This window comes from Dipodomys merriami, unplaced genomic scaffold, assembly GCF_024711535.1.
Source record: "Dipodomys merriami isolate MVZ:Mamm:240054 unplaced genomic scaffold, mDipMer1.0.p SCAF_617, whole genome shotgun sequence".
Lineage (NCBI taxonomy): Eukaryota > Metazoa > Chordata > Mammalia > Rodentia > Heteromyidae > Dipodomys > Dipodomys merriami.
The window spans coordinates 580,406-608,087 of NW_027206199.1; the positions used below are offsets into that span (position 1 = coordinate 580,406).

General features: G+C 40.0%; 1 protein-coding gene across 2 annotated transcripts in view; it reads left to right on the forward strand.

The window, feature by feature from the left end:
• Positions 1–23,854, forward strand: part of LOC138814861 (steroid transmembrane transporter SLC22A24-like) — a 33,110-nt gene extending 9,256 nt beyond the window's left edge. The window contains exons 3-10 of one of the 2 annotated variants that reach the window (XM_070003951.1): positions 7,412–7,566; positions 7,683–7,845; positions 9,447–9,570; positions 12,613–12,731; positions 16,156–16,370; positions 18,157–18,268; positions 21,296–21,499; positions 23,427–23,854. In XM_070003951.1, the coding sequence (XP_069860052.1) occupies positions 7,412–7,566; positions 7,683–7,845; positions 9,447–9,570; positions 12,613–12,731; positions 16,156–16,370; positions 18,157–18,268; positions 21,296–21,499; positions 23,427–23,487 (1,153 nt within the window). In that variant the 3' untranslated portion in view covers positions 23,488–23,854. The remainder of the gene's footprint in view (positions 1–7,411; positions 7,567–7,682; positions 7,846–9,446; positions 9,571–12,612; positions 12,732–16,155; positions 16,371–18,156; positions 18,269–21,295; positions 21,500–23,426) is intronic. The other variant, XM_070003952.1, reaches the window with a different exon arrangement.
• The last annotated feature ends 3,828 nt before the right edge of the window (positions 23,855–27,682 follow it).

Consider the following 27,682-nt stretch of genomic DNA (forward strand, 5'->3'; position numbering starts at 1 on the left):
CACAGCAAAGGCAATCCTGAGGCGGAAATTTAATGCGCTCAGTGCCCACATTAAGAAAATAGAGACAGAGCAAGCAAATAATCTCATGTTGCAATTAAAACAGCTAGAAAAAACATGAAAAAATGGAACCTAAACTTACTAGATGGAGCCAGATAACCAAATTAAGAGCAGAGATTAATCAATTAGAAAATCAGAAAACTATAGCCAAAATTAAACAAACAAACACCTGGTTCTTTGAAAAAATAAATAAAATTGATGGACAGTTGACAAGATTAATTAAAAAAAGAAGATAGGAAACCCATATTAACAGGATTAGGGATGCCACGGGAAAAATCACAACATGTACCCAAGATATTCAAACAATCTTAACAGACTACTTTCAAAAGTTATACTCTCTAAAAGAAGAAAACCTGGCAGAAATGGATGCATTTTTAGAGAAATACAGGTTGCCCAAACTGAGCAAAGAAGAAGTAATTCAATTAAACAAGGCAACATCCTACAAGGAGATACAGGAACCTATCAAAAGTCTTCCAACAAACAAAAGCCCAGCAACAGATGGATTCACAGCAGAATTCTATAAGACCTTTAAAGAAAAACTAATACCCATACTCCTCAAGCTCTTCAGAGAAACAGAGAAGAAGGGAGCTATCCCAAACTCATTCTACAAAGCCAATATCACACTCATCCCCAAACCAGGCAAAGACCCAACCAAAAAAGAGAATTACAGGCCAATTTCCTTGATGAACACAGATGCAAAAATCCTTATCAAGATTCTAGCTAACAGAATCCAGAAACACATAAAAAAAATCATACACTATGACCAGGTAGGCTTCATCCCAGAGATGCAGGGATGGTTTAACATGCTTAAGTCAATAAATGTAATCAAACACATCAACAGAGCCCAGGTCAAGAATCACATGATTATCACCACAGATGCAGAAAAGGTCTTTGACAACATTCAACACTCATTCATGCTAAAAGCTCTGGAGAAAATAGGAATAGAAGGAACATTTCTTAAAACAATAAAAGCCATTTATGACAGACCAATAGCCAATATTATACTTAATGGGGAAAAGCTACAACCAATTCTCCTAAAATCAGGAACAAGGCAAGGATGCCCACTTTCTCCACTCCTCTTCAATATAGTCCCCCAAACCTTAGCCAGGGCAATAAGGCAAGAAAAAGACATTAAAGGGATCCACATAGGGAAAGAAGAAGTTAAACCATCCGTTTTTGCAGATGACATGATACTATACCTTCACCATCCCAAAAACTCCATCCCCAAACTCTTAGAAATCATAAATCAATTCAGCAAAGTAGCAGGATACAAAATCAAACCACAAAATTCAGTTGCCTTCCTGTACACTGACAAGAAGAGAGGGAAATAAAGGGAGCAACCCCATTCACAATAACCTCCCAAAAAAATAAAATATTTAGGAATTAACCTAACCAAAGATGTAAAATAACTATTTAATGAAAACTATAAAAAGGTAAAGAAAGAAATTGCAGAAGACACTAGGAAATGGAAAGACCGCCCATGCTCTTGGATAGGCAGACTTAATATAGTGAAAATGGTAATAGTGACAAAATTAATATACAAATTCAATGCAATTCTTATGAAAATCCCAATGACGTACATCACTGAAATACAGAAAACAGTCCAAAAATTCATATGGAACAACAAAAGACCTAGAATAAACAAAAAAATTTTAGGGAATAAAGACAACATGGGAGGGATATCCATGCCGAACTTCAAACTCTACTATAGAGCTATAATAACAAAGACAGCATGGTACTGACACAAAAACAGAACTGAAGATCAATGGAACAGAATAGAAGATCCAGAAATAAATCCACAGGCTTACAGTCAGCTGATATTTGACAAAGGAGCCAAACACATACACTGGAAGAAACACAGCCTCTTCAACCACTGGTGCTGGGAAAACTGGGCGGCCACATGCAGAAAACTAAAAGTGCACCCCAGCCTATCACCATGCATCAAAATCAACTCAAAATGGAGTAAAGACCTTAACATTAAACCTGAATCTCTGAAACTATTGCAGGACACAGTAGGAGACACACTTGAACTTATAGGCACAGGAAGGAACTTCCTGAACAGAGTCCTAGGATCATAACAAATTGGAGAGAGGCTCGACAAATGGGAGTACCTTAAAATAAAAAGCTTCTGCACAGCTAAATCTATTGCAACCAAGCTAGAAAGACAACCAACTAATTGGGAAATAATGTTTACCAGCAATATATCAGACAAGAGGTTAACATCCAGTACATACAGGGAACTCAAGAAACTAATCCCTCCCAAACCTAACAAACCAATTACTAAATGGACAAGGGAACTATAGAGGTACTTCTCAGATAAAGAAATAAAAATGGCAAAGAAACACATGAGGAAATGTTCACCATCCCTGATTGTGAAGGAAATGCAAATAAAGACAACCCTGAGATACCACCTTACCCCAATCAGAATGTCCCACATCCACAAGTCAGCCAACGACAAATGAAGGAGGGGATGTGGAGAAAGAGGAACCCTAATACAGTGCTGGTAGGAATGTACACTTATACAACCACTTTGGAAAGCAGTCTGGAGGGTCCTCAGAAAGCTAAAGATTGACCTCCCTTATGACCCACTCATACCCCTTCTAAAGGCATCTACCCTGAACAACAGGAACCAATATACAAGGACACGTGCACCTCCATGTTTATTGCAGCACTGTTCACAATAGCTATGATATGGAAACAACCCAGATGCCCCACCACAGATGAATGGATCCCAAAATTGTGGTATCTATACACAATGGAATATTATGCAGCCTTAGAAATGACAAAATAATGGCATTTGCAGGGAAATGGATGGAGCTAGAAGAAATCATGTTGAGCGAGGTAAGTCAAAAGCAATGAGACAAACGGTACATGGTCTCCCTGATAACTGGATGTTAAATCCAAAATGTTAGGTGATACACCAAAATTAACAGGACTTAAGAAACAAAGAACTTCCAGTCATCTGGTCAAACCACTACTAAATAACCCCATGCTGCTGATCACATGTATGGTGTATATGTGTACACCATTATATGTTATAGACCATGATAGACAATTTGCTCCAGGAAAGTTAGAATGAGTTTGTGCCTTTAAATGAGCATCATTATCCCACAATACTGTGAAATTTGGGAAATTATGTAAGGACTTAATTACAATTTTTAAAAAAACACCAGAAAACTAGAAGTAGTGCTCAAGTGGTAGAGCATGAGCCTTGAGCTGATTTGTTCAGGGACAGCTTCAGGTCTAGAACTCAAGCCCCACCACTGACCGAAAAAAAAAAAAGAGAGAGAGATAGAGAGATCTTTCATGCAATTGTTTCTAACATATTTATAAGATTATGTCTTTGTTGCCTTGTATGTCCCTCACCCATGGTATAACCCCTGCTTTCACTATCTATGATGTTGGTATATGTGGAGGGGAAGGGAAAAAACAGGGATACAGGAGGACCCATTGCAACTATGAGATGTACAAGTCATTATGTAGCAAAACCAACTTTACAACTTTGGTGGGGGGAACGGGGAGGGGGAAGGGAGGATAAGAAGGGATGGGAAGGGGAAACAAAGGAGGAGGCTACAATGCTTGATAAGAAATGTGCTCATTATCTTGCCCATGTAATTGTAACCCCTCTGTACAGTACTTTCACAATTAAACACAAAAAAGAAGACATTTAGAGAACTTTTAATTTGTATTATATAAACTTAGACAATAGTGGGATCTGATGAACTGATGTATTCACAATCAACAAAATAAAAAACGAGTATCTTTTCTATATAACAACAATAAACCCTCTACGAAAAAAGCCAGAAGAACAATTTCATTCTCAATGGCTTTCAAAACTAAAATATTTAGGATTAAACTTGACCAAAGAAGTTAAAGACCTCTACAATGAAAGCTATAAAACCCAAAAGAAAGACACTAAAAGCCAGGTATGGTGACACACTCCTAGCTACTCAAGAGACTGAGATCTGAGGATCAAAGCTGTACCCCAGCCTGGGAAGGAAAGTCCATAGACACTTACCTCCAATGAACCTGTAAAAAGCTGGTGTGAAGCTGTGGCTCAAATGATAGGGTGCTAGCTTTGAGCAAAAAGCTAAGGGAGATTAATCAGTCTCTGAGTTCAAGCCCAATGCTGGCAAGAAAGGAAAGGAAGGGAAGGGTGTGAAAAGAAGGGAAGACAGAGGGAGGAGGAAAGGAGGGAGGGAAGGAAGGAGAACCAAGCATGTGATATTTGTCTTTCTGAGACTGGTTTTTATTTTTCTGTTTGGGGTGGTAGGGGTGGGGGAGTGCATGCATGTGTGTGCCAGTCCTGGGACTTGAAAAAGTTCAAGGGAAGGGCACCGTCCCTTCTCTTAGTTTTTTTTCTCTCAAGGTAGGCATTCTACTACTTGAGTCACACTTCCACTCCCAACATTGGAGATGAGAATCTCATAGACTTTCATAGTGGCCGTGCTGGCGTAGTCTCCTGAGCTTCTAGGAATACAGGCCTGAACCCCCACCACAGGGCTCTTGGATTCCTTTAAGTCAGGTTTTCTCTCCCCCACTACCCCACCTCAATTTCACAGGCTTAAGATTCCATAGTATTTATTTCTACTGGACTATGCGTGGTATCCCTACTTCAGCTTGCTTTTCCTACTTGAGCTCTGGGCCTTCTGTCAGTGAGGAGAGACACTGACTTTCCTCTCAGCAATCTGCCATCTTGCCTCTATCTCCTTATTTATACATTCTTACATCTCCTAGTAGCCTCTTAGTAACATCTCTTACTTGTACAAGATTTCATTTTGACATGTCCATTTATGCATATGATGTATCGTGATTAGAGTAACTCCATGTATCACTCTCCATTCCTCCCTCTCTCCCTTTCTAAAGCACTTGCAACAACCTATATTGATAGTTCCATTCCACCTCTGTATAGAAAGTATTTTGATCCTATTCACCATCCTTTAACCTCTGTTCAGTTTCTTCCTAAGAGTGCCCACACCCCAGACAGTCATGCTCCATCTTCTAATACTCACTTTTATTGAAATGCTTTTTAATTATTAAAGGGGCTTCACCATGGGATTTTATATATCCATCACCACAGTTTAATGATTTCATATATACATGATAAAATGCTATGTTGTATGTATGATTATATATATAATCATAATATGTATAATTATATATTGTAGTACTGTAGTATATAATATACATTAGTATAATACTGTAATATATAATAGTACAATCTTATATAATTTCGATAAATATAATTAGTATATACAACATGTGTATATGATATGTGTTTATATATGCTTATTTTAGGTCTAGCATGTACATACGAGAGAAAACGTGAACTTTGTACTCTTAAATCTGGCTTACTTCATTTCATATGATGATCTTCAGTTCCATTAATTTCTCTGAAATGATGTAATTTCATTCTTTTTCTTAGCTTAATAACACTCATGATACATACATTTTCTGGATCCCTTCATGGCCTGTGACCCTTGTGAATAGTGCTTCCATGAATATGAGCATATAGGGGCCTCCATAATAATCTGATATACATCATTCTGAATAAATGTCCAAGAGTGGTAGCACTAGATTGCATGGTAGTTTTTTTTTATTGCAGTTTGTTAAAGAACATCTATACTGGTTTATCCAGTGCTCACATTTGTTTATGGTCCAAAAGTAGTGTATTAATAAAGTGTGATTTACCCCCAAAAATCCTTGCCTCCATTACTTGCTTACGTTTTTGATGATGACTATTTTGCCTGGAGTGAGGTGAATTCAAGTATTGTTTCAATGACCATTTCCTTGTCACCAGAGTTAGTGTTTCTTTATGTATTGATTGGCCATTTGTAGTTCTTCTGTTTTGGGGGGGAGGGGTTGTCAATCATGGACTTTGAACCTAGGGCGTTAGTGCTGTCTCTGAGTTCTTCTGCTCATGGGTAGCACTCTACCACTTTAAGCCACAAATCTATTTCCTGGGTTTTTTGGGGGGGGTGGTGGAACAGATGGTGAATTGGATCTCACAGCCTACCAATCTTTTCTGCCCATGATCCTCATATATCAGCCTCCTGAGTAGGTAGGACTACAGCCACCAGCACCTGGCTAATTTGTACTCCTTTTGTGAAGTCTCTGTTCAGTTCTTTTGCCCATTTATTAATTCATTGTTGATTCTTGGAAGTTTGGGTTCTATTTTTTTGAGGTTCCTCCTCTATTGAAATGATCATGTGATTCCTGACCTTACTCTTATTGATGTGATGATTATAACAATTGACTTGGAAATATTGAACCAGCTTTGCATCCCTGGAGTAAATACTGTCTGCACATTGTGTATGTTTTTTGATGAGTTGTTGAAGTGATTGGCCAGAATTTTTTTGAAAAGTTCTGCATCGATGTTCATCAAAAATAGATTTATAGTTCTCTCTCTCTCTCTGTTTTTCTGATAAGTCCTTGTTTGGTTTTGGGATTGAGGGTTATGCTGGCTTCATAGAATGAGTTTAGGAGTGAACATTTGCTTTGAATTTCATAGAAAAGTTTGAGGAATACTGGTGTCAGTTCTGCTTTGAAGGCCTTATAGAATTCGACTGTGAATCCATCTGGTTATGGGATTTTCTTGTATGGGAGATCTCTTATTGTTTCATTCCTTGATATGGGTCTATTTAGATGGTTTAAATCTTCTTTGAGCCTTATTCTCTCTTCTGTGAACTTTCTATCCACTCCTGAAGGGAGAGGAGGTTTCTGAGTTGTCTATTGTTCATGATGAAACAGACTTTCCAAGGCACAAGAAGCCAGACACAGCTGAGAGAGGGTGTTAGCTATCTATCTGAAACTTTGATGGATTGTCTTCCCATTCTGTCTGTCAAACAAGTTGGACTTCCACCTTGACAGTGCACAGACACTAATAAAGATAGCAGAACTTTCTTGATTTCACTCCTCAGGACTCTAAGCATACATAACACACAAACCTGTCATCCCAAATATGTGTCTACTAATGAACACTTCTGACAAAGTCTCATATGTTATCCTCTTCTTTTATATGGCTTGACATGGCACCAGAATTCTTATGGTGACTTTGCGTGTCCTCACTGAGAGACTGTGGACATTAAATTCATTGGCAAATTTCTCAGCTTCTTCCATTTCAGCTGTTGGCTAATATAGAAATTGCAACAAATCTCAAGTATAATGTAGAAATAATATTTAGCATTAATTTTTAATATTTAATTTAAAGAATAGCATATTTCAAATCGATGATACCTAATCTTTATAGGAAGATTCAGTATCTACCTTAAATTTCATGATGTGATATCTTTGGCTGTTTTTAGTGTTATTGTTTTTGGTCTTGAATAATCTCACATAGTCCAATATTTCTTAGGTTTGGGCGGAAAACCATCTTCAGGTGGTGTTTATTCCAAATGGCCATCGGTGACATCTGTGCAGCCTTTGCTCCCACCTTCCTTGTTTACTGTTCCCTGCGATTCTTAGCTGGGTTATCTGTCCCCCCTGTTGTAGCAAACGCTTTTGTTCTCAGTAAGTAAGTCATTTGATTCTTTAATATCCTTCTTGACTAGAAATGTCTTGAAAACATGATTTGGAAAAAATAATTATAACCATATAACTATGATTACAAGTGTGTTTTCTTCCAGTTATAGAGTGGACAAGACCTCAATCCCCAGCTGTGTTAGCAATGTTGACTTCCTACAGTACTGGGCAGATGCTGCTGGGAGGACTGGCTTTTCTCTTTCGCAGCTGGATCACCCTGCAGCTGATATTATCCATACCTCTGTTGGTCTGCTGCGTGTTATCAAGGTATGGACAATATGTGTGGCCTTTAACTCTAATGAAAGGGGAAATAGAGGCTTAGAGGGAGGACCTGACACTTGGGATCTGTGTATTCTCTGAATGATCCTGTCACCTCACCCACAGTCACCACTGTGCTACTGAGATACAAAGGAGAACAGAATGTACTCTGCGAGGAGGCTGCAGCTGTGGAGTTAGCGCTTTTCTATCTTAACCACAGAATTATTATGGAATCTTTTTTTTCTCTCCTTTTTAAGCATATATTGCTTAGAATAAGAGGGGTCTGAGGGAGCTATTTCGACACATGTAAATAATGTACTTTCACCATATTCACACCTTCAATTCGCATGTAAAGAATGTACTTTGACTATATTCACATCTTCTATTCCCTTTTCTTATGCCATCTTCCCTCCTTTTTAAAAACTAATTTTAATTGGTTTAACAGGCTTAACTCTGCTGTTTTTTACAGAATGAAGTTATATTTGCACTCCACCCCCATCAACTACTGACTTCAATCTCCCTGTGTTCCTATGGCTCCCCAGCATTGGGCCCCTGTTATACTCATAACATACAAGTGCCATATCATATAAAATATATTTAAGTCCAGATTTGCAGACAAGAGTATATGATATGTGTCTTTCAGACTCTGTTTTTTTTTCACTTAACTTGACCTCCAGTTCCATCCATTTTGCTATAAACAACATAAATTTGTTTATCTTTTTGAGTAATAATATGCCACTCTGTGATATTATTTCTAGGACTTATATTCTATTCCATTGGAATACGTATCTTTTTTTCCTACCATTACCATGATGATTCATTACTCTGGCTTTGTAGCACAATTTGAAGCCGAATATTGTGATACCTCCAGCATTGCTTTTTTTGTCCAGGAATGCTTTGACTCGGCAGAGTCTGTTGCACTTCCCTATCAGTTTTAAGATTGCCTTTTCTATTTACACAAGGCATGTCACTAGAATTCTGAGGGGGACTGCATTGAATCAGTAGAAAGTTTCAGTAGTATATAAACATGAGAGGTCTTTCCTTCTTTTGCTATCTTCTTTAATACTTAATGCTTTGTACTTTTTACGTTTTCATCAAAGTGATAAAATGAGCAAACTCTAAGACTTGAGCCAACAATTTTCCTTCTGGTTTTTGATCATACTGAGGAATAAAATTTTCATGGACTTTGTTGCCCAGACTGGCTTGAAAGTGTGATCCCCAGATCTCAGCCTCCTGAGCAGCTATCATTAGAAGTCTGAGCACCAGTTCCCAGTGTGAAGAATTTTATTGTGTATAAAATCTCTGAAAAAAATCCAATACAGAGATTAATTATATGGCATATAGATCATATAGGTATATTAACACTGGAATGTCAATGGATACTCAGACCATTTGTTCATTCCTCCTTGTTGTCTATAATTACTTTCAACAAACAAACACTTAGATACCCTTCCTGTAAGTCCACCAGAGAAGGCAGATTTAATCAGAAATGACTCTACAATGATGTAAAAAGTCTATATGAAATGGAGAGGAAAAGATATTTCAGATTGAAGTTATGTGTAAAATAAGAGGTTAGATGTTTACTGTAGCTGTGTTGTCTTCTTTTTCAGGATGCTGGTAGAGTCTGCTCGGTGGCTGGTTTTTAGCAATCAGCTAGAAAAGGGCTTAGAGGAACTTAGAAGAGTTGCACGTATAAATGGAAAGAAGAATGCTGGGGAGACCCTGAGCATTGAGGTGATCTGAGAAGGGGGCTGATTACTGGGAATGGATGATTTGAACTCACAATCCTACTATTCTGGGTCCTTTAGGCATATCCCAAATTAGAATTTTCTAAGTGAGAAGTTTCTTTGTTTTTGTATTTTGTTTTTTTCGGTCATGGGGCTTGAAGTCACCGCCTGGATACTGACCCTGAGCTTTTTCGACCAAGGCAACCACTCTATCACTTTGAGCCACCATGCTACATCCGGTTTTCTGTTGATTGATTAGAGATATGAGTCTTGGGAACTTTCCTGCCAAGGCTGGCATTGAACTGGGATCTTCTGTTCTCAGCCTCCTGAGCACGCTGCTTCTAAGTGACACTTGCACATCACCGTCTTAGTTCCCCCACAGTCTTATTATTGTGTAGGGAAACAGGAACCAAATAAAAAATGTGTCTATCTTTTGTCAGAAATCACATCATTGTTTGAATAAAAGAGCAATTTCCAACACACGACACACATATGGGCAAGGAAGCAGTAACCCTTTCTCACTAGTTCAATAAATCATGGTTCACTTTAGGGAAAGGATTGAATATCATTTTAACTTCCATGCATTTCTTTCAAAGATTAAATGCTTAGTAGGCAACAAATAGGAACTCTTCTCTAATCCAAGTGCTTTGGCAGTAATTATATAAAAGTCCTTCTTTCTCTGACATTTACACTGTCATTATCAGAGAGTACTTAGATGTTGCCTATGTAGAAAAGCTGTTTGAAAATCTTTTTTTTTTGCATTTCTTTTCTTGGTTTGGGGTTTGCTGATGCTTCTCTTATTTGTTTTTCTCCATATTTCTAGAACCTAGGTCCTAATATGGCTGGCTCACTCATAGATACATTTTACTCACTCATTTTAAAATCTTTGTAGCTGGGCCCTAGTGACTCATGCCTATAATCCTACCTACTCAGGAGGCTGAGCTCTGAGGATCGAGCCTCAAAGCTAGCCCAGGAAGGAACGTTTGTGAGGCCCATATCTCCAATTAACCACCCAAAAGCTGGAAGTGGTGTTATGACTCAAGTGGCACAGTGGCAGCCATGAACACAAAAGCTCAAGGGCAATGCCTAGCCCCTGAGTTCAAGTCCCAGGAGCAGCTTAACTAAAGAAAGACTTAAATAAATACCTTTGAATACATAAAGTGTGTCAGCACAATGTTGGATATAACTGACGGAATTAACTTCATAGCATCTGTCTGCAAGAAACATTTTAAACTAGGGCTGAAAAATTGAGAGACAGTCTAATACAAAATCAGAGCTAATCCAGTCCATGTGCCAGGCATTGGTGAGAAAACCAAAAAGTGTTCAGCCAGCATTAATGTTCTAGAAAGGACTGAGGTGATAAGAGCTGGAGGAGGCCTTTGACACATCACCAAACTGGGCGGCAGTGGCACTGCGGACAAACGTGCCCACAGGCTGCTCTGAAAGCCAGCAAATGCCACGTAAGAAAATGCTAACCAAGGAAGACACAAAGGTTGTATGTTCCCCATCAAAGTAATGTCATCCCTCTGCTATATGAAATAGCAGTGTCTCCAAAAGTTTCCTTTCATTACAACCAACATATGCTCAAAGTTCAGAATCTATTTTTCCTACTGCTGGTACTAAATTAAGGGCCTCTTACATGCTACGAAAATGATCTCCACCTCTAGCCCACAGAATCTTAACATTTTAATGAGGTGTAAATGTGCATGGGACTACTTAAGCATTGTTCTCTGATTATAGAATCTTTGTATATAAATCTGTGAAGCTACAGAGTAAAAAAAAAAGTCCACCATCCCAAACTCATCCAAAATGCAATGATTATATGAGCACTGTGGAAATACTGTATTGTTTTTGTTCAAAAGGGAGAGGTAACATACAAAGAAATCCAGAGCCTAGCCGAATCCATCTAGGCAAATGTTAGAAATTCCTATTGTAGTTTTGAAGGCATAGAAAATTCTTGCAGACTGATCCTCAGCAACAAACTCTTGCCTTTCAATCGGAGCTCTGAATTCTTCACATCTGTCATTAATGATAGATAACATTTGAAATAAACAGTATTACTAAATAGTGTCCCAAGGAACATTTCAGCGACACTTCCTCATTTTGTATTTTGTGTCTTTACTTGGAAAATCTAAAATACTAACTCACTCATAGAACAGTCTGTCATATCCAGTATTAACTCTCCACAGTCCTAATATAGAAAATGAATAAACTGTTATAAAAATAATAAACACAAGCCAGGCACATCTGCCTTACCCCTGTAATCCTAGCTACTCAGGAAGCTGAGAACAGGGGATCAAGACTCCAAGCCAGCCTGAGGCTCTTATCTCCAAAAGATTATACAGAAGAAGGCAAAGAGGACTGGGAAGGTAGATCAGTGGTAGAGCCTTTGCCTTGCATGCATGAAGCCCTGGGTTGGATTCCTCAGCACCACATAAGAAAAAAGAAAAAAAGCCGGAATAGGTGCTATGGCTCATGTGGTAGAGCTCTAACCTTGAGCTGAAGAGCTGAGAGACAGTTCCCAGGCCCAGAGTTCAGGCCCCAAAACCGGATTCAAAAAAAAAAAAATTTAAAAAGAAAAAAAACAGAGGAAGGCAAAAGAGTTGCTATGATCAAGTGGTAGAGTGCTAGCCTTAAGGAAAAGCAGCTCAGGGACAGCACCCAGGCCCTTACTTCTGGCCATAGGACCAACACACACACACACACACACACACACACACACACACACACACACACACACAAACACACACACACACACAAACACACACACACACAAACACACACACATACCTTCTTAAATGTCAAGGTACTTTACTTGTCCTTGCCTCAGTATTTAAACAGGCTTTAATCTTATCTAATTCCCCTCTTCCTGTATCTTTCCTGGTTCTACCCAACTGGGAAGAACCCAGACTGGTTTCTGCCCAAGTCCCTACTCTGTAGTTTTCCTTGATGATACAACATACCATATGTGTTTCATCTTCTAGTATTTAGCAATATAATTGGCACATGATTGACATCTCATGAATGCTTTTGACTTTTGTCGTCCAAGGTTGTGAAATCCAACCTGCAGGAAGATTTTGAGGACAACGCCAAGGCAAAAATATCCATTTTTCAGTTGTTCCATGCACCCAGGCTGTGTATGAGAAGCTGCTGCCTGAGTTTTATCAGGTATGTTCCTTTAAATAAACTTATCAATATGTTTTACCTCCAATATCTTATTAGAGAGGACCTACATTTATTCTTTCAAAAACAATAGCAACAGCAGGCCAGGGACTGGTATAATGCTTGAGTTCAGGACCCCCATAAAGACTACCAGAGACCAAGATCGATGTAATCAGCAGCGAGGTATTTGTTGCAAGCTAGCTCGGTCTTCTGCACACACAACAAACAACTGGTGACGCTGAGAGGCCCGAGCCTGGGGTTTGCAGCCGTTTTATACACTCTTTAGGGAAGGCTGGGGCTTTGCACTCATCATATCATTCCTTGACAACTCAACACACACCCTGGGAAAATCATAAAACATCTCTAATACATGGTTCGTGGGTCCAATGGCGGGAAGGAATTTAGAAAGGGTTATTGGTCGGATAGAGATGTTGATGCGCTTTAAAATTATTTCCTAAAAGACTGGTAAGGTGGCTCAGTGGTATAGCACTTGCCTTGCATGTATGAGGCCCTGGGTTCAATTCCTCAGCACCACATAAGGAAAAAGAAAAAAGCCGGAGGTGGCGCTGTGGCTCAAGTGGTAGAGTGCTAGCCTTGAAATGAAGAGCTGAGGGACAGCATCCAGGCCCAGAGTTCAGGCCTCACAACTGGACCAAAAAAAAAAAGTTAATGGTTAAAGTCACAAGGGTGGTACAGGGAGTACATGCAGAACTGCAGGACTTTCTGGTTAGATATTGGTCACTATTTCTAGGTGGGGTGCTGTCTAGAATCTCAGGCAATTTGGCTTATCTTAGGTAAGCATCATCTGCAGTTTTCCAAGGACTGTTTCTACTTAGCTTTCTGTGGGATTTTCTGGCTTTAGGACTACAGTAGGTCAGAGGCTAAATTCCAGAATAAAATGAGGTCTCAGGTAAATTATTGGTCAGGTATTTCACTGGTGGCTCACGACTATAATCCTAGCTACTCAAAAGGCTGAGATGTAAGGATCACAGTTCAAAGCCAGCTCAGGGTGGGAAAAGTCCAGGAGACCCTTATCTCCATTAAAGGACTAAGAAAATACCAGATAGTGGAGCTGTGGCTCCAGTAGTACAGTGCTAGCCTTGAGCACCAAGACCCTCACGGACTACATGCAGGCCCTGAGTTCAGGGACCAGGACGCTCAAAAACAAAACAAAACAAAACAAAACAGTGGCAGCATTATATACAACAGCTCAATACATAAGATAAGAAAAATGATGTTAAAGGGTTTATGTTTAATTACCACCTTTAAGGTTAACTTATGAGATCTCTCAGTGAGACTGAACTACAGAAATATGGAAATCACATTCCAGAACAAAGTTCAGCACTGCATATTAGCATATGGAGTAGTCTACTGTGAAACATACTTGAACTTTTTATCTTTTTAGTTTTTATTGAAATAAAACTTACATAAAGAAAATTGCAGCCAGGCTCAGAGGCTCACAACATGATTCTAAGTGTTCTAAGTGCTGATGTTGGGAGGATCACAGTTCAAGGCCAGCTCAGCCAAAAAGTTCACAAGACCTCATCTCAACCAATCAGAAGAAAGGGGTGGTGTCATCACAGCTATGCAGGGGCATAAACAGCCAGGTTTGGGTCCTGGCTGGCTCTGGCAAAAAGCAAGACTCTCTTTGAAAAATAACAAAAAGGAAAAGGAGCTGGGGTTGTGGCTCAAGTAACAGAATTGAAGTTCTCATACCTGACAAAACACCATTACTTACAAAAACGAAAAAGGCACAAATTCTGTGTTCATCAAGATCTATGTTATAAATCCACAGACCCATAAATTAGCCAACCAAATGAGCACATTTTCATTCCTTGAATCATTTCTCTTCTACCTTAATCCCATTAAGAAAAATGATAACCATACTTTTCCGTCTCTTTCTGAGATTAATTTGCTTCTTTATTAAAAAAAAAAAAAAAAAGCTTTTGTTAGCCCTTGAGTTCCGTTATGGGGAAAAGCGTCCACTACTCAGAGATAGCCTCAAGTAAAAAGATGACTTTACTGTGGAAGAGGAAAGCTAACCGGCCAGGGATGCAGCACACATGAAAACTCTGACCCTGAATGGCCCACAAGCTAGGGTTTTTAAAGGCAAAATCCATGTGGTCAAGCCTGGCCACAGGCAGGTGGCCAAACGGTTTACAACACCCACATAAAGAGTGCATATTTATGTCAGTGGCCAGTGGAGTTAGAGTCCATCTTATCGTATCTGTTCTAACTAACCTATCATTCTGGTTTGATTAGGTGAGTGAAATTGGGGGGCCCACACAAAGCAAGCAGGTATTCTTTCTCCTGGGGGCAGGATAGGGATGGATGTCAGGGCTGATCTACTATTGTTAACCAAACAGGGCTGATCTTATCTGGGTTACTGATAAGCAAACAGGGCTGCAGATCTCACAACCTTACCACAACAATCAGCAGGGCTTTCCACATTTCCTGGGGTCTCAATAAACACCATATTTCCTGACCCTGGGGGCTACTGAGAAACCAGTATTTTGATTTTCAGGAGTGGGGGAACTCCTGGTATATTAAAAAAAGGAGTTAGTTTTGGCTTCCCCCAACAAATTCCAAGTTAATAAAAAAAAAATGCCCTATGTGTATGTTGGGTGTGTTTGCTGATCCTGGGGCTGGAACTTGGGACCTTGGCATTGTCCCTTACCTTGTTTGCTCAAGGCCAACATTTTTCCAGTTGAGGCCCTGCACTCGGCCTGAGTCCCACATATTTTCTGCACAGGCTAGCTTTGAAACTTAAACCTCAGATCTCAGCCACCCCCCTCTCTATTTCTCTCTTTCTCTCTTTTTCTTTTTTTCAGTCATGGGGCCTATCTCTGGGTCTGGGCACTTTAGCTCTTTAGCTCAAGGCTAGCACTCTACCACTAGAGCCACAAAGCCACTTCCAGCTTTTTCTGCTTATGTGATGTTGAAGAATCTAGTCAGTAGTGATGAAGAAACAGAGTATTTTGAAGTTCATGAAGAATTTTTACCAAAATAGGTCCTAGGCAGGAAAGTATGAGTCACAATGATTTGGACCTAAATCTAATGTCTACTGATACATTTGTGTGCTCCTGCAGGGAAACTTGTACTATTTCCCCAGGGAAAGCAAGGAATTCAGTGCTCTTTTATTTTTTTTGGGGGGGGGGGGACGGGCTTGTGGCTTAAACTCTGGACCTGGATGCTGTCTCTGAGCTCTTCAGCTCAAGGTGAACACTCTACAGCTTGAGCCACAGCGCCACTTCCGGTTTTCATAAGAGTCTCACGGACTTGAACCAGGATCCTCACAGCTCAGCCTCCTGAGTAGCTAGGATTACAGGCCTGAGCCACTGGCACCCGGCTTCACTGATCTTCTTTTCCTTTGTATCTTAAATTAATTTGCTCTATCATCTTAAATGTGTTTTTATTCTTTTAACTTCAGAATGGCACATTCCATACCCTTCTACGGCCTGGTATTCAACCTGCAGCACCTGGGGAGCAATATCTTTCTGTTCCAGATTCTCTTTGGCCTTGTCACACTCATCAGCAGATTCGTTCCCTTCTTGGTATTGAATTATCTGGGCCGAAAACAAAGTCAGATACTATTCATGTTCCTCACAGGACTTTCGATTCTGGTCAGCACCTTTTTGTCCCCAGGTGAGAAATGAGTTGGGGAAAAAAGTAAGTAATGACTCCTATCTTCCAGAAATTTCTTTGGTTTACTCATCTGGGCCAAAAGAATGGCATCACCATGGATAACCGGAGGATCCCATGAAGTTAGTGTGAAGGCTTAGAAGCTGTCCCTACAGCAGTTGTTTGCAAAACTTAGGCTCTTACTGAGCCAAAGTTCTTAAGGAGACAATGTTCTTCAGGACCCGAGGCTGTCCTTATCAAATATACAATAAATCTGAACATCAGTGCCACTGATACCTAACAATTTCTTTAGAACTAATTGCATGCATGGTGTTATCAAAGATCTTGCAATTGTAAACCCAGGAAGACACACAATCCTCTCCCTGGAATTATTTTTTCCAATTTATCAAGTCTTTCTATCTTGGTTATTCTATCCTTTGTTACACTCTAAATGCAACAGTTAAAAAAAGAGGCTCATTGATTTGAATGAAGGGTTTTGTTGTTGTTGATTTGGCAGGTTGAGGGCAGGGGTTCAGTCATGGAGCTTGAACTCAGGGGCTGGTTGCTGTCTCTAAACTCTTTGGCTTGACTACCACTCTACCACTTTGAGCCATAGCATCACTTACAGTGTTGTGGTGGTTAATCAGTAATAAGGGTCTAATGAATTTTCCTGCCCAGGCTGGCTTTGAACTGCCATCCTCAGATCTCAGCCTTCTAAATAGCTAGAATTTCAGGCATGTACCAGGAACACCAGGCCACTGGAATAAGATTTAGGAAAACAAAAAATAAACAACGACAACAAAATCCCTTGCCTTCAGGTAGAGAGAAAGAATAGGAAAAAGACAAGACACTAACCTAAGTATGGTATTTAATTTTTTTTCTTATAACAGAGATATAAGAGGGGTTATGATTGTGTACGTCAGGTAAGTAAGAGTACATTTGTTTTTGTCACCCCTTTAGTAGGTATAATCCAGTTTTTGTTTTATAATATATTCCTAAATAACAAATAGATGAAGAAACTCACCCAGCACAATTTACTATATTAATTGCATGGCGTTAAGTGATGATTGTGGGGACTACATTGGTCCCCTCCATCATGTTCTCACGGCAGGAATGTATTTGAAGAAGCTAGAACTGTATACTCCCTTCTATCTCCTGCTGCCAGCCGGCTCTCCTCTGAAAGTACCTTCGTTTTTAATCATATCTTTGACTACTTTTATTAGGCTTCAAAACTTTTTTCATTTTCTGTGTCAGTGATTCCCAACACAGCACTAGCTTTCTCATAGGAGTCCTAATGCTAAAATTTTAAAATCCTGGCTTGTTATCTAGATCCTGCTTTCTTCACAAAGTTCACTCCCAACGGAATCCATTTCTCTTGTTAGTACATCTGCTGGAATACCTGTCCTATGTCAAGAAATAATCTCCTGTTGTTAGTTCTAAACTGTTGAAGGCATGAGTCATTAATGCCTCGGATTTTTATCCATGTATTCCTACCACATCCTGAACAACAACAACAACAACAAAAAGAGCATTTCCTGACTTTCCCTGCCTCTGCCATGGCTGATAAAACTCAAATGGGCAGGGATAGTTGCAACAAGTGTTTTCCATTCCTTCAATCAGTGCTTAAGCCCAAACTTACTAGAGTCTGCTTTCACTAGCTCATCTGTTACATAGTTTCTCCTAGGTTCTGTTTGTTTATCACATGTTTCTTGCTAGCAAATCCCTCCAATAGAACTTCTCATAATTGTTTGGGGTAGACAGATTTCTCCAGTCAAGTATGCCTGCCTCTGATGTGTCTTCCTCTCTACAGAAACTCAGCAGACCCTGCGCATGGTTTTAGCAATTCTGGGAATTGGTGCTGATACCTCTGGCTTCACAGCCTATTCAATTCACCATATGGAGCTCATCCCAACTGTAGTGAGGTACTGTCTCTCAAGTTTAAGATATCCTGGGCTACATAACACTTAAAAATTACAAAACAAACCTGATCTGTTTCCAGAGAAGATTTTCTGATCTAATGACATTTATTGTGGGGACAAAATTAAAACTTCTCAACTTTCAAAAAATAATAAAACATTTAAATATTTAGAAGGTCCATATCTCTACATAATAAAGGCTATATATTTAAACTGATAGGCAACACTGTACTAAGAAGGAAAAAATAAAGTTATTTCCTGTAAAGTCAAGGATCAGAAGTGGAACTGTGCCTTAAAGTAGTAGACTTGAGGAACAGAGGCCTTGAGCTCAAGCCCCCAAACCACCAACAACAACAAAACAACAACAACAACAACCAGGAAAGAGGAAAAATCAGTTGTTTTTCTATTTACCAATAATAATGAGGTCAGAAAGAAAAGAGTTGCACTTGCAATAGCCTCACAAATTAAATTAAACACCTGCAAGTAAAGCCAACGCAGGAGATGAAAGGCTTCTACAATAAAAATGATACATTTTAAGAAAGAAGCCGTGATTTTTTTCACAGATGACCCATATCACTTTTCTTTATGGTGCTGGTCCTAGGATTTGATCTCAGGGCCTAACTACTGTCTGTGGCTGCTTCTGCTTGGGTGGTACTAATTTTTTTTTTTTAAAGAAGCCAATAAAGTTAAAAAGAAAATGGATCTCCCATGTTCATGAATCAGGAGAATAAATAAGGTGGTGAACTACTGAAGGGAATCTAGTTTCAATACAAGCTGTTCCAAAATTCCAATATCATTTTATACAAATAGAAAAAAATCAATCCTGAGGTTCATGAGATTACACAAGATTACACAAGATTTTAACTAGCCAAAGCAATCCGGAACTAACAGGACACTGCTACAGATGTCATACTTCCCAACATCAAAACACACTATTGAGACACAGTAAAAAAAAACACATACCAACACAAAAAGTAGACACCTAGATGATAGAAGAGAAGAGAAGACACAGGAAAAAAACACACAACTTCTGGCCATCTGATCTTAAACAAAGGGGAAAAACTTACATTCAAAAAAGATAGCCTCTTTAACAAATAGTTGGAGAAACACAATATATAAATAAATATAAGCAATTCAAAGTACATTACTATCTCACACTCCATACAAAAATCAATTTAATACAAAATGGATCAAGATAGTAATTATGGCCTGACACTGTGAAACTGATTGAGGAAAGCACAGGCAAAGAACCAAAGATGTTTTCATAGGTGATAGCTTTCTGAATAACACTCTAATTGATCAGCAAGTAGAATCAAGAATTGAGACAAGGGGCTAGGAAGGTGGCTCAGTGGTAGAACACTTGCCTTACATGCATGAGGCCCTGGTTCGATTCCTCAGCACCACATAAGCAAAAAGAAAAAAGCCGGAAGTGGCGCTGTGGCTCAAGTGGCAGAGCACTAAACTTGAGCGGAAGAGCTGAGTGACAGTGCCTAGACCCAGAGTTCAGGCCCAAGACAGGAACCCCTCCCCCAAAAAAAAAGAATTGAGACAAAACTTCTGAATTGTGAAAGAAATGATTACCAGGTGACCAGAGAGACAACAGAATGGAAAAAAAATGCATTTAAACTGTTAATCAGATAAAGGATTAATATACAGTGCATAAGAAGATCTCAAAGAATTAAACAGCAAAAAACAATCCAGTTAATCATTCACTCATTAAAAATCATTAATTAACCAGCAAACATTGGAAGCGTTAATGAGAAGTAGATGGGGTGATTATGGCTGAAATACTTTGTGTGTATAATGAAAAAAAATGGTGAAACGTGTTAAAATTGTTTCAAAAGGGAGAGAGGGAAGTTAAGAAAGAATAAAACAGGGTAAATGAGATTAAGGTACATTTTGGATGAATCACATAATATAAGAATTATCACAATACTAATTCCTTTTTACAAAAAACATGAATAAAAAAGGGAAGACTATGATTTCATTAAAGGACATGGCACGTTGCTAGACATAAAAATTAGCTGAGGCACTGGGAGGGTTGCTCAGTGGTAGAGCACTTGCCTTGCATGCATGGAGGCGGCCCTGGGTTCGATTTCTCAGCACCACATAAGCAAAAAGAAAAAAGCCGGAAGTGGCCCTGTGGCTCAAATTGTAGAGCACTAGCCTTGAGCTGAAGAGCTGAGAGACAGCAAGCGGGCCCAGAATTCAGGGCCCACGACCGGACCCAAAAAAAAAAAAAAAAAGAAAATGAATAAAAAATAATTGAAAGCTGACTCTCAAGTGCTCATGCCTGTAATCCTAGCTGCTTAGGAGGCTGAAATCTGAAGATCACAGTTTGAAACCAGCTCAGGCAAGAGTTCATAAGAGCCTAATCTCCAATTAACCAAAGAAAGACAGTACTGGAGCTCAAGTAGTAGAGGACTGGCCTTCAGAGAAAAGCTCAGGGACAGTACCCACACCCTGAGTTCAAGCCCTAGGACTAGAAGAAAAAGTTAAACTGTGGGTTGTAAGTTGAGTATATATCCTGTATTATATTGAGAGAGATGCTCCATCTAAATCATTCATTTAGTGTTGTAGGTATCCCTATTTGAAGAATAATGAAACTAAGGGTTCTAAATCATTAGCAGTAAGTGTGACAATTGACAACTGGCTGCCAGAGCCTATGTGTTTAATAACTTTATTGTGTTGCTTCCAAAATGAAATGAAGACAATAAATAAAATTTACTTGATGCAGGCATGATGTCAGATACCTGAAATCCAAGAAGTTGTGAGAGCAAGTCAGGACAGTCTCCTCCTTGTCTACATAGGAAGATCAAGGCTTTAAAAAAAGAAAAGGAGGAAGTGGCACTGTGGCTCAAGTGGTAGAGTGCTAGCCTTGAGCTGAAGAGCTGAGGGACAGCGCCCAGGCCCAGAGTTCAAGACCCATATCCCCCCCCCCAAAAAAAAAGAAAGAAAGAAAAAATGTGAAAAAGAAAAAGAAAATATACAAGTTCTTAAATACTTTCCTTATTATTTTCTTTGCAATCTAAGGTCAACCATTTCAGGAATCATTGAACTTTTCGGCAGAGTAGGGGCAGTGATGGCGCCTCTCTTTATGACCTTAGCAGTGTATTCTCCCCACCTGCCCTGGATTCTCTATGGAGCCTTCCCCATCCTTTCTGTCCTTGCAGTCCTCTGCCTTCCAGAAACAAAAAATCGACCTCTCCCTAACACTATCCAGGATGTGGAAAATGAGTAAGTAAACACTCCAGTGAGCACCTGACTAGGCAGGGACTGTGTCCTGTATCTGTGACCAGGGATATTCTGTGTGTATACAAGTCACTTATTCATTATCAACCTCATCCCTATCCACAAAACTGTTTGTTATTGTTATTGTTCTTACTCTTATTAAGTAGTTCTACAAAGGAGTTGCCATTTATCAAGGTATTTTGTGATATGTTGAACCTTCATCAATGTTATCCCTTTCAGCATTCTCACCAACCCCTCCCCTCACTCTTCTTAATTTTGTAGGGTGGCATTGCATTCTTGAGTTTGAACACTCCTCTGAGGCTCTCTAGATCACACAGGCTGCCTGTTGGTTTTTGATTTTTTATTAACATCGATTTGTTATACAATGATGCATAGTGATCAGAGTCACCTTCCTCCACTCTTCCTCCTCCTCTTTTCTCTTCCCAAATCAATCTCATCAGGTTGACACAGGCTGTCTTACACCAGTAAGTTTAGTGGTAGAAAGGTCCAATTTAGTCAAACTTATACATGTCATATAGTCTGGGCTTTTACGAGAAATACACATTTGCCAGGTAGCAATTCAGGAGGCTGAGATCTGAGGATCTGAGGATCTGAGTATCGCAGTTCAAAGCCAGCCCAAGCAGAAATGTCCCCAGAATAAGGCTCTTGTCTCTAATTAACCACTCAAACACAGGAAGTGGAGCTGTGACTCAAGATGGTAGAGGGCTAGCCTTGAGCAAAAGAGATCAGGACAGTGGCTGGGAAGGTAGCTCATTGGTAGAGCACTTGTCTTGCATGCCTTAGGCCCTGGGTTCGATTCCTCAGCACCACATAAGCAAAAAGAAAAAAACCGGAAGTGGTGCTGTGGCTCAAGTGGTAGAACACTAGCTTTGAGCTAAAGAGCTGAGGGACAGTGCCCAGGCCCAGAGTTCACGACCAGAACATAATTCCCAACCCCCCCCAACCAAAAAAGAAAAAGAGAGATCAGGACAGAACCCAGGCTCTGAGTTCAAGCCCCACAACTGACCCAAGAATATTTAAAAAAGAAAGAAATATACATTCCTTATATTTTCTCAGAAATGAAATGAAAATTAAATGTCTTCTTCTCAGATCCCTGGTTTTATTACCCATCAGCACAATGAGTGCTCAATATATTATGGGCAAAGGTGTGAGTTTATCACATAGACACAATCCTGGGTATTTCTTCAGGTAAAGGAGAATTGTGGAATTAAAACCAGGCAAAAAACAAACAAATCCTCTTCTTGCATAGTTGAACAAGTTCCTCAATAATTGGATCGTATAAGATTTAACCAAAGTTTCTGCCAAAGGCAATGGAAATTTTGAGGAAGAAGAATTTAAGAAATATGAAACTAACATATAAGGTGCACACCTATGGCTCACACCTATAGTCCTAGTCACTCAGGAGGCTGAAATCTGAGGATCATCATGGTTGGAAGCCAGCCTGGGCAGGAAAATCCAAGAGACCTATTCTCTCCACTTAACCACCACAAATCAAAACGGATATGTGGCCCAAGTGGTAGAGCAGTAGCTTTCAGCACAGCAGCTCAGGTACAGTACCAAGCCCTGAGTTCAAGCCCCAGGATACAAACACACACACACACACACACACACACACACACACACACACACACACACAATTTAAAATGAGGAAAAATTTATGATTCCTTAAATTTTGTGTTCTCCCTTTGATTTTTTCCAAACACCAATGTCTAAATGACAGTTTTATAAGAAGAAACAGTCAGTACCATCTACCCCAGCATATGCTGGTGTCAAGGCCAGTGTGAAGCCCTCTGATATTGGGGCACAAAGGTGCCAGGCAGAGACTGTCCTCAGGCATGCAGGAATTATGTGCTTAATCTACATCTTCTTTGTCTTCTGATTTTGTTTTTGTTTCGATTTTTTTACTTCACAGCAAAACTGCTTCAAGAAAAGTAAAGAAGGAAGATATTGCCGTGAAAATCACACAATTTTAAGGAATTCCGGAGAGTTGATCCAAACAAGCCCAAAATAGGGCTCACTCCAGTAGGGATGAAATCATCCAGAAGACAAGCAACCAATGCTGATGAGGATGGGGAGGGAGAGGAACTCTCCTGTACTATTAGTGGGACTGTAGACTAGTGCACTCACTATGGAAATCAGTGCAGACATTGAGGTCAGCCCAAGCAAAAGTGTGTAAAGACCTCATCATAACTACCAAAAGATAGGCATAGTTGTGCATGCTGTCATATGCTGTCATCCAGGAAGAAGGGAAGTATTAAAACGACTGGGGTTTAAGCTAGCTGGGGCATAAATATGAGACCTTATTTAGAAAATAAAGAAAGAAAATTATCTAGGAGTGTACTTCATGTGGTAGAGAGCTTGCATGGCAATATGAGGTCATGATTTCAAAAGGCACTACAATAAAAGCCCAACAAGGAAGTGGCGCTGTGGCTCAAGTGGTAGAGTGCTCGCCTTGAGCTGAAGAGCGCAGGGAAAGTGCCCAAGCCCAGAGTTCAAGCACCACGAAAGACTAAAAATACATAAATAAAATTAAACAGTATCTTTTTTTTAACAAAAGCCCACCAAAAACCAAAGCATCAAACACCTTGCACATTGTGTTTACAACACACAAGAGACAACTGACAGAATGGGAGAAAGTCTTGACCAGCTATGCAATAGATAAAGGTACCATATCCAGATTATACAAATGAAGCAGAATTGACTCAGGAAAAATGATTATCAGCTAACAGCAAATACAGGAGATATTCCTTCATGTAATTCCCTTAAAATTAAGGGAATAAAGCCATTTAGGGGAAAATGAGACAGGATAACTTAAGGAAACTGAGTCCTGGTGAAGGCAACTGAGAAATATGGAATTTTAAAACACAGAAGTACCATCTTTGCATTTGAGGGAAATACCTTCCCCTTCCTTGAGGGATGCATTATTTACCCCAAGAAAGAAGACTTGTCTGACAGGATGTATGCCTTCCTGAGAAAAGTGCTTCTCCAAATGTAAGCCACCCCCTGCCTCAAAATGCAGATAGCAAGGACCTCCTTAACTCGAGATGCAGAACTACCTGCAAACTCAGAAAGTAAAACCGTAACTTTGAAGCCAGACTCTGCCTTTACCGTATAAATGGCCCAACAGCCCAAGGAGCTGTGTGTCTCTCTCTACGTGGGTGTGTCTCTGTGTGTCTCTCTGTGTGTCCTTGTCTCTCTGTGTCTGTCTCTGGCTCTTTCTCTCCATGTTTGTCTCATTCTCTCTCTGTGAGAGCATGTACAGTCTAACAGAATGTGCCCTTGCCTTTCTGTTTGTCTGTCTGTCTGCTTTTTGTCTGTTTGTCTGCTTGCCTGCTTCCATAATTACTCAGAAAAGCTGTGCCAAGTTTTCTTGGTGACTTGTCCAGAAATTTTTATTCTGCAATCGAGGTCAAAGGTCCTAAGTGAAGCATTCCTACATTGAAAGGGAAACTTCACTAATCCTGACCTCCCTCTGGTGACACAAAGAACTCAAAAATATATAAAGTAAAGAAACAAATAATGTAATTTATAAATGAACAAGTAAACTGAACAAATAATTTTCAGAATAATGTACATTTCAAAGTCCTCAGTCAGAAAAGAAATGCAATTCAAAAATTACACCAAGATTCAGTGTCACTCCAGTGGGGTTGAAATCATCAAGAAGACAGACAACCATTGCCGATGAGGATGGGGAGGAGGGCAAACTCGCCTATGCTGTTAGTGGGACTTTAAACAAGTGTGATCGCTATGGAAATCAGTGCAGAGATTCCCCAACAAACTATAAATGGATCATATGAACATGCTAACTATTCTAGGGCATATATACAAAGACCTGCAAATCAATATACAAGAGATACCTGTGTATATATATCCATGTTTATTGTAGCTGTTAGTATTATCCCCAACTCCGGTCCTCAGCTCTAACCAGACTTGAACTCCTCCCTGCCCTAGAGGTCCTGCCAGAGAGCTGGCCACTCCCTTTCTCCACCCAGACCCACCTGCGCACGTGCTTACACACACACACACACACACACACACACACACACACACACACACACACACACACACACACACACACACACACACACACACACACACACACACACACACACACACACACACACACACACACACACACACACACACGCCTCCCCATCACTTTCCACTTGCATAGGGCCTATGTCCTCTGTTTCCTCTTCTGGGAAATATGGTCCCTCTAATAAACCTTATAACCATCTTTCTACTGTGCCTGCTTGAGTCCTCATGGTCCTCAGGGGGGCTTGTGAAGGATTATTATGCTCACAAAGCCAAACTGGAATTCTCAGTAGTCGGAGACGAGGTTTGGTGAAGCTTCCCTTTTAATGTAGGAACTCTTCACTTAGGGTCCTTGACTTTGATCGCAGAATTAGAATTTCTGGACAAGTCAGAATGGTAAGTGAAAGTTTAACTGAAAGGTTATTAGACTTTGTCAGAGAACCATACACAAATAAAGGTACAGAGAATAAAGAAAGGTTCATTGCCAGGAAAGGGGACTATCAAGACTCCTTCTCACAGAGAGAAGTGAGAAGAAGCACTGGCTATTGTCTGAGGTGACCTATATAACCTAAGAGGTTTAGGAGCAACTAGAAGGGGCTAGGAGGCAGAGACCCTGGTGTGGATGTGAGGGCCAGGGGCTTCATCATGGCAGATTAGGATTTATGGCTGCTGTCCAAATATTAGGTGAAGGGTCCTGCAGCTGCCCTCACCTGAAGTCACTCTAAGGGGCTCTTGTTGCCTTCAATGGTGGTAGATGCCCCCAAAGAACTGCCATCCCAAGGTAAAGGGGGTTGGAAGTTGATTATTTCCTGCCTTTACTATATGGGCCTAGTGTTGCCTGGGAAGGGAGCATGCTAAGCTGTGAGAATCCAAGGAGTGGACTAAGCTGTGGGAAGGAAGCTCATTTCACTAACAGTTAGAAAACTTGGCACAATTTTATTGAATAAATAAACAAACAGGCATACAGACTGACAGACAAAAAACAAACAGAAGGGCAAGAGCACACTCTAGCAGAGTATGCTTCTTTTTACAGTGTTATAGAGACACACACATAGATAAACCTGTAGAGAGACACAGACCAGAGGGAGAGCACACACATACAGAAGGAGACACACAGAGAAATACCCAGCTCCTTGGGCTGTTGGGGGTATTTATAGGGTAAAGGCAGGGGATCTGGCTTCAAAGTTATGTAAAGATAGTGATTTGTCTGTGCTCTAATCACACCTGTTGTTACTTTCTGAGTTTCCAGGTAAAATGCAACCTGCCATAATACAGGTCTCTATCCTTGGCACAAGGAGGTGCCCCACTATCAGCATTTGGGAGCAGGAAGGGGCTTACGTTTGGGGAAGCAGTTTTTCTCAGGAAGGAATAGTCCAGTCAGACAAGAGTTCATTCTTGGGGTGAGGAATGCATCCTTCAAGGAAGGAATAACATCCCATTGTCCCTCTTTGAAACAAAGATGGCACTTCTATGTTTCTAAATACCACATCTCAGTTGACTTCACCATGCCTCAGTTTCCTTAAATTATCCTAATTCCCAATCCGCTGAGGTACTTAATAGATTAAGTAATATAAATTGTAGAAACATATTATGGAATATTACTTAGTCACAAGGAAATTGAAATTTATGGAGTTTGTAATATTTTACCTTAAATCAGATATAAATCCAGTCATAACAAAATAGAGAGGTTAAGTTTTGGAGTCTTTATTGGAGCTCTAGAAGTCTGCAGGTGGCCAATTGTTACAAAGACCTGTTACCCAGTACAGAACTTGCACCAAACTCTGTTACAGTGGAGACAAGGCCTTAGCAAAGCATTATACATAAACACAGCACAAGGAAAAGGGCTCCCCTGGGGCTAAACAACACTGTATCTACACATTCCCCAAGCAAGGCCCTGCTAGTTCTATCCATTTAGCCAGACATCTGCAATTCACACTAGCCAGCCGTGAGAAGTGCCAACACGGCCTGGTGCCAGCTAGAACAATGAATAAACCTACCCCTTACCTGAATAGGACATGCGTGGTGTTGTTCTTACTCAGAATCCTCTTTAAAAACCTAACACCTACCACCATTTTTTTCTTGTCTTCCTCTCCTCTATCCACATTTCTTATCTTTCTGATAAATGTCCATATG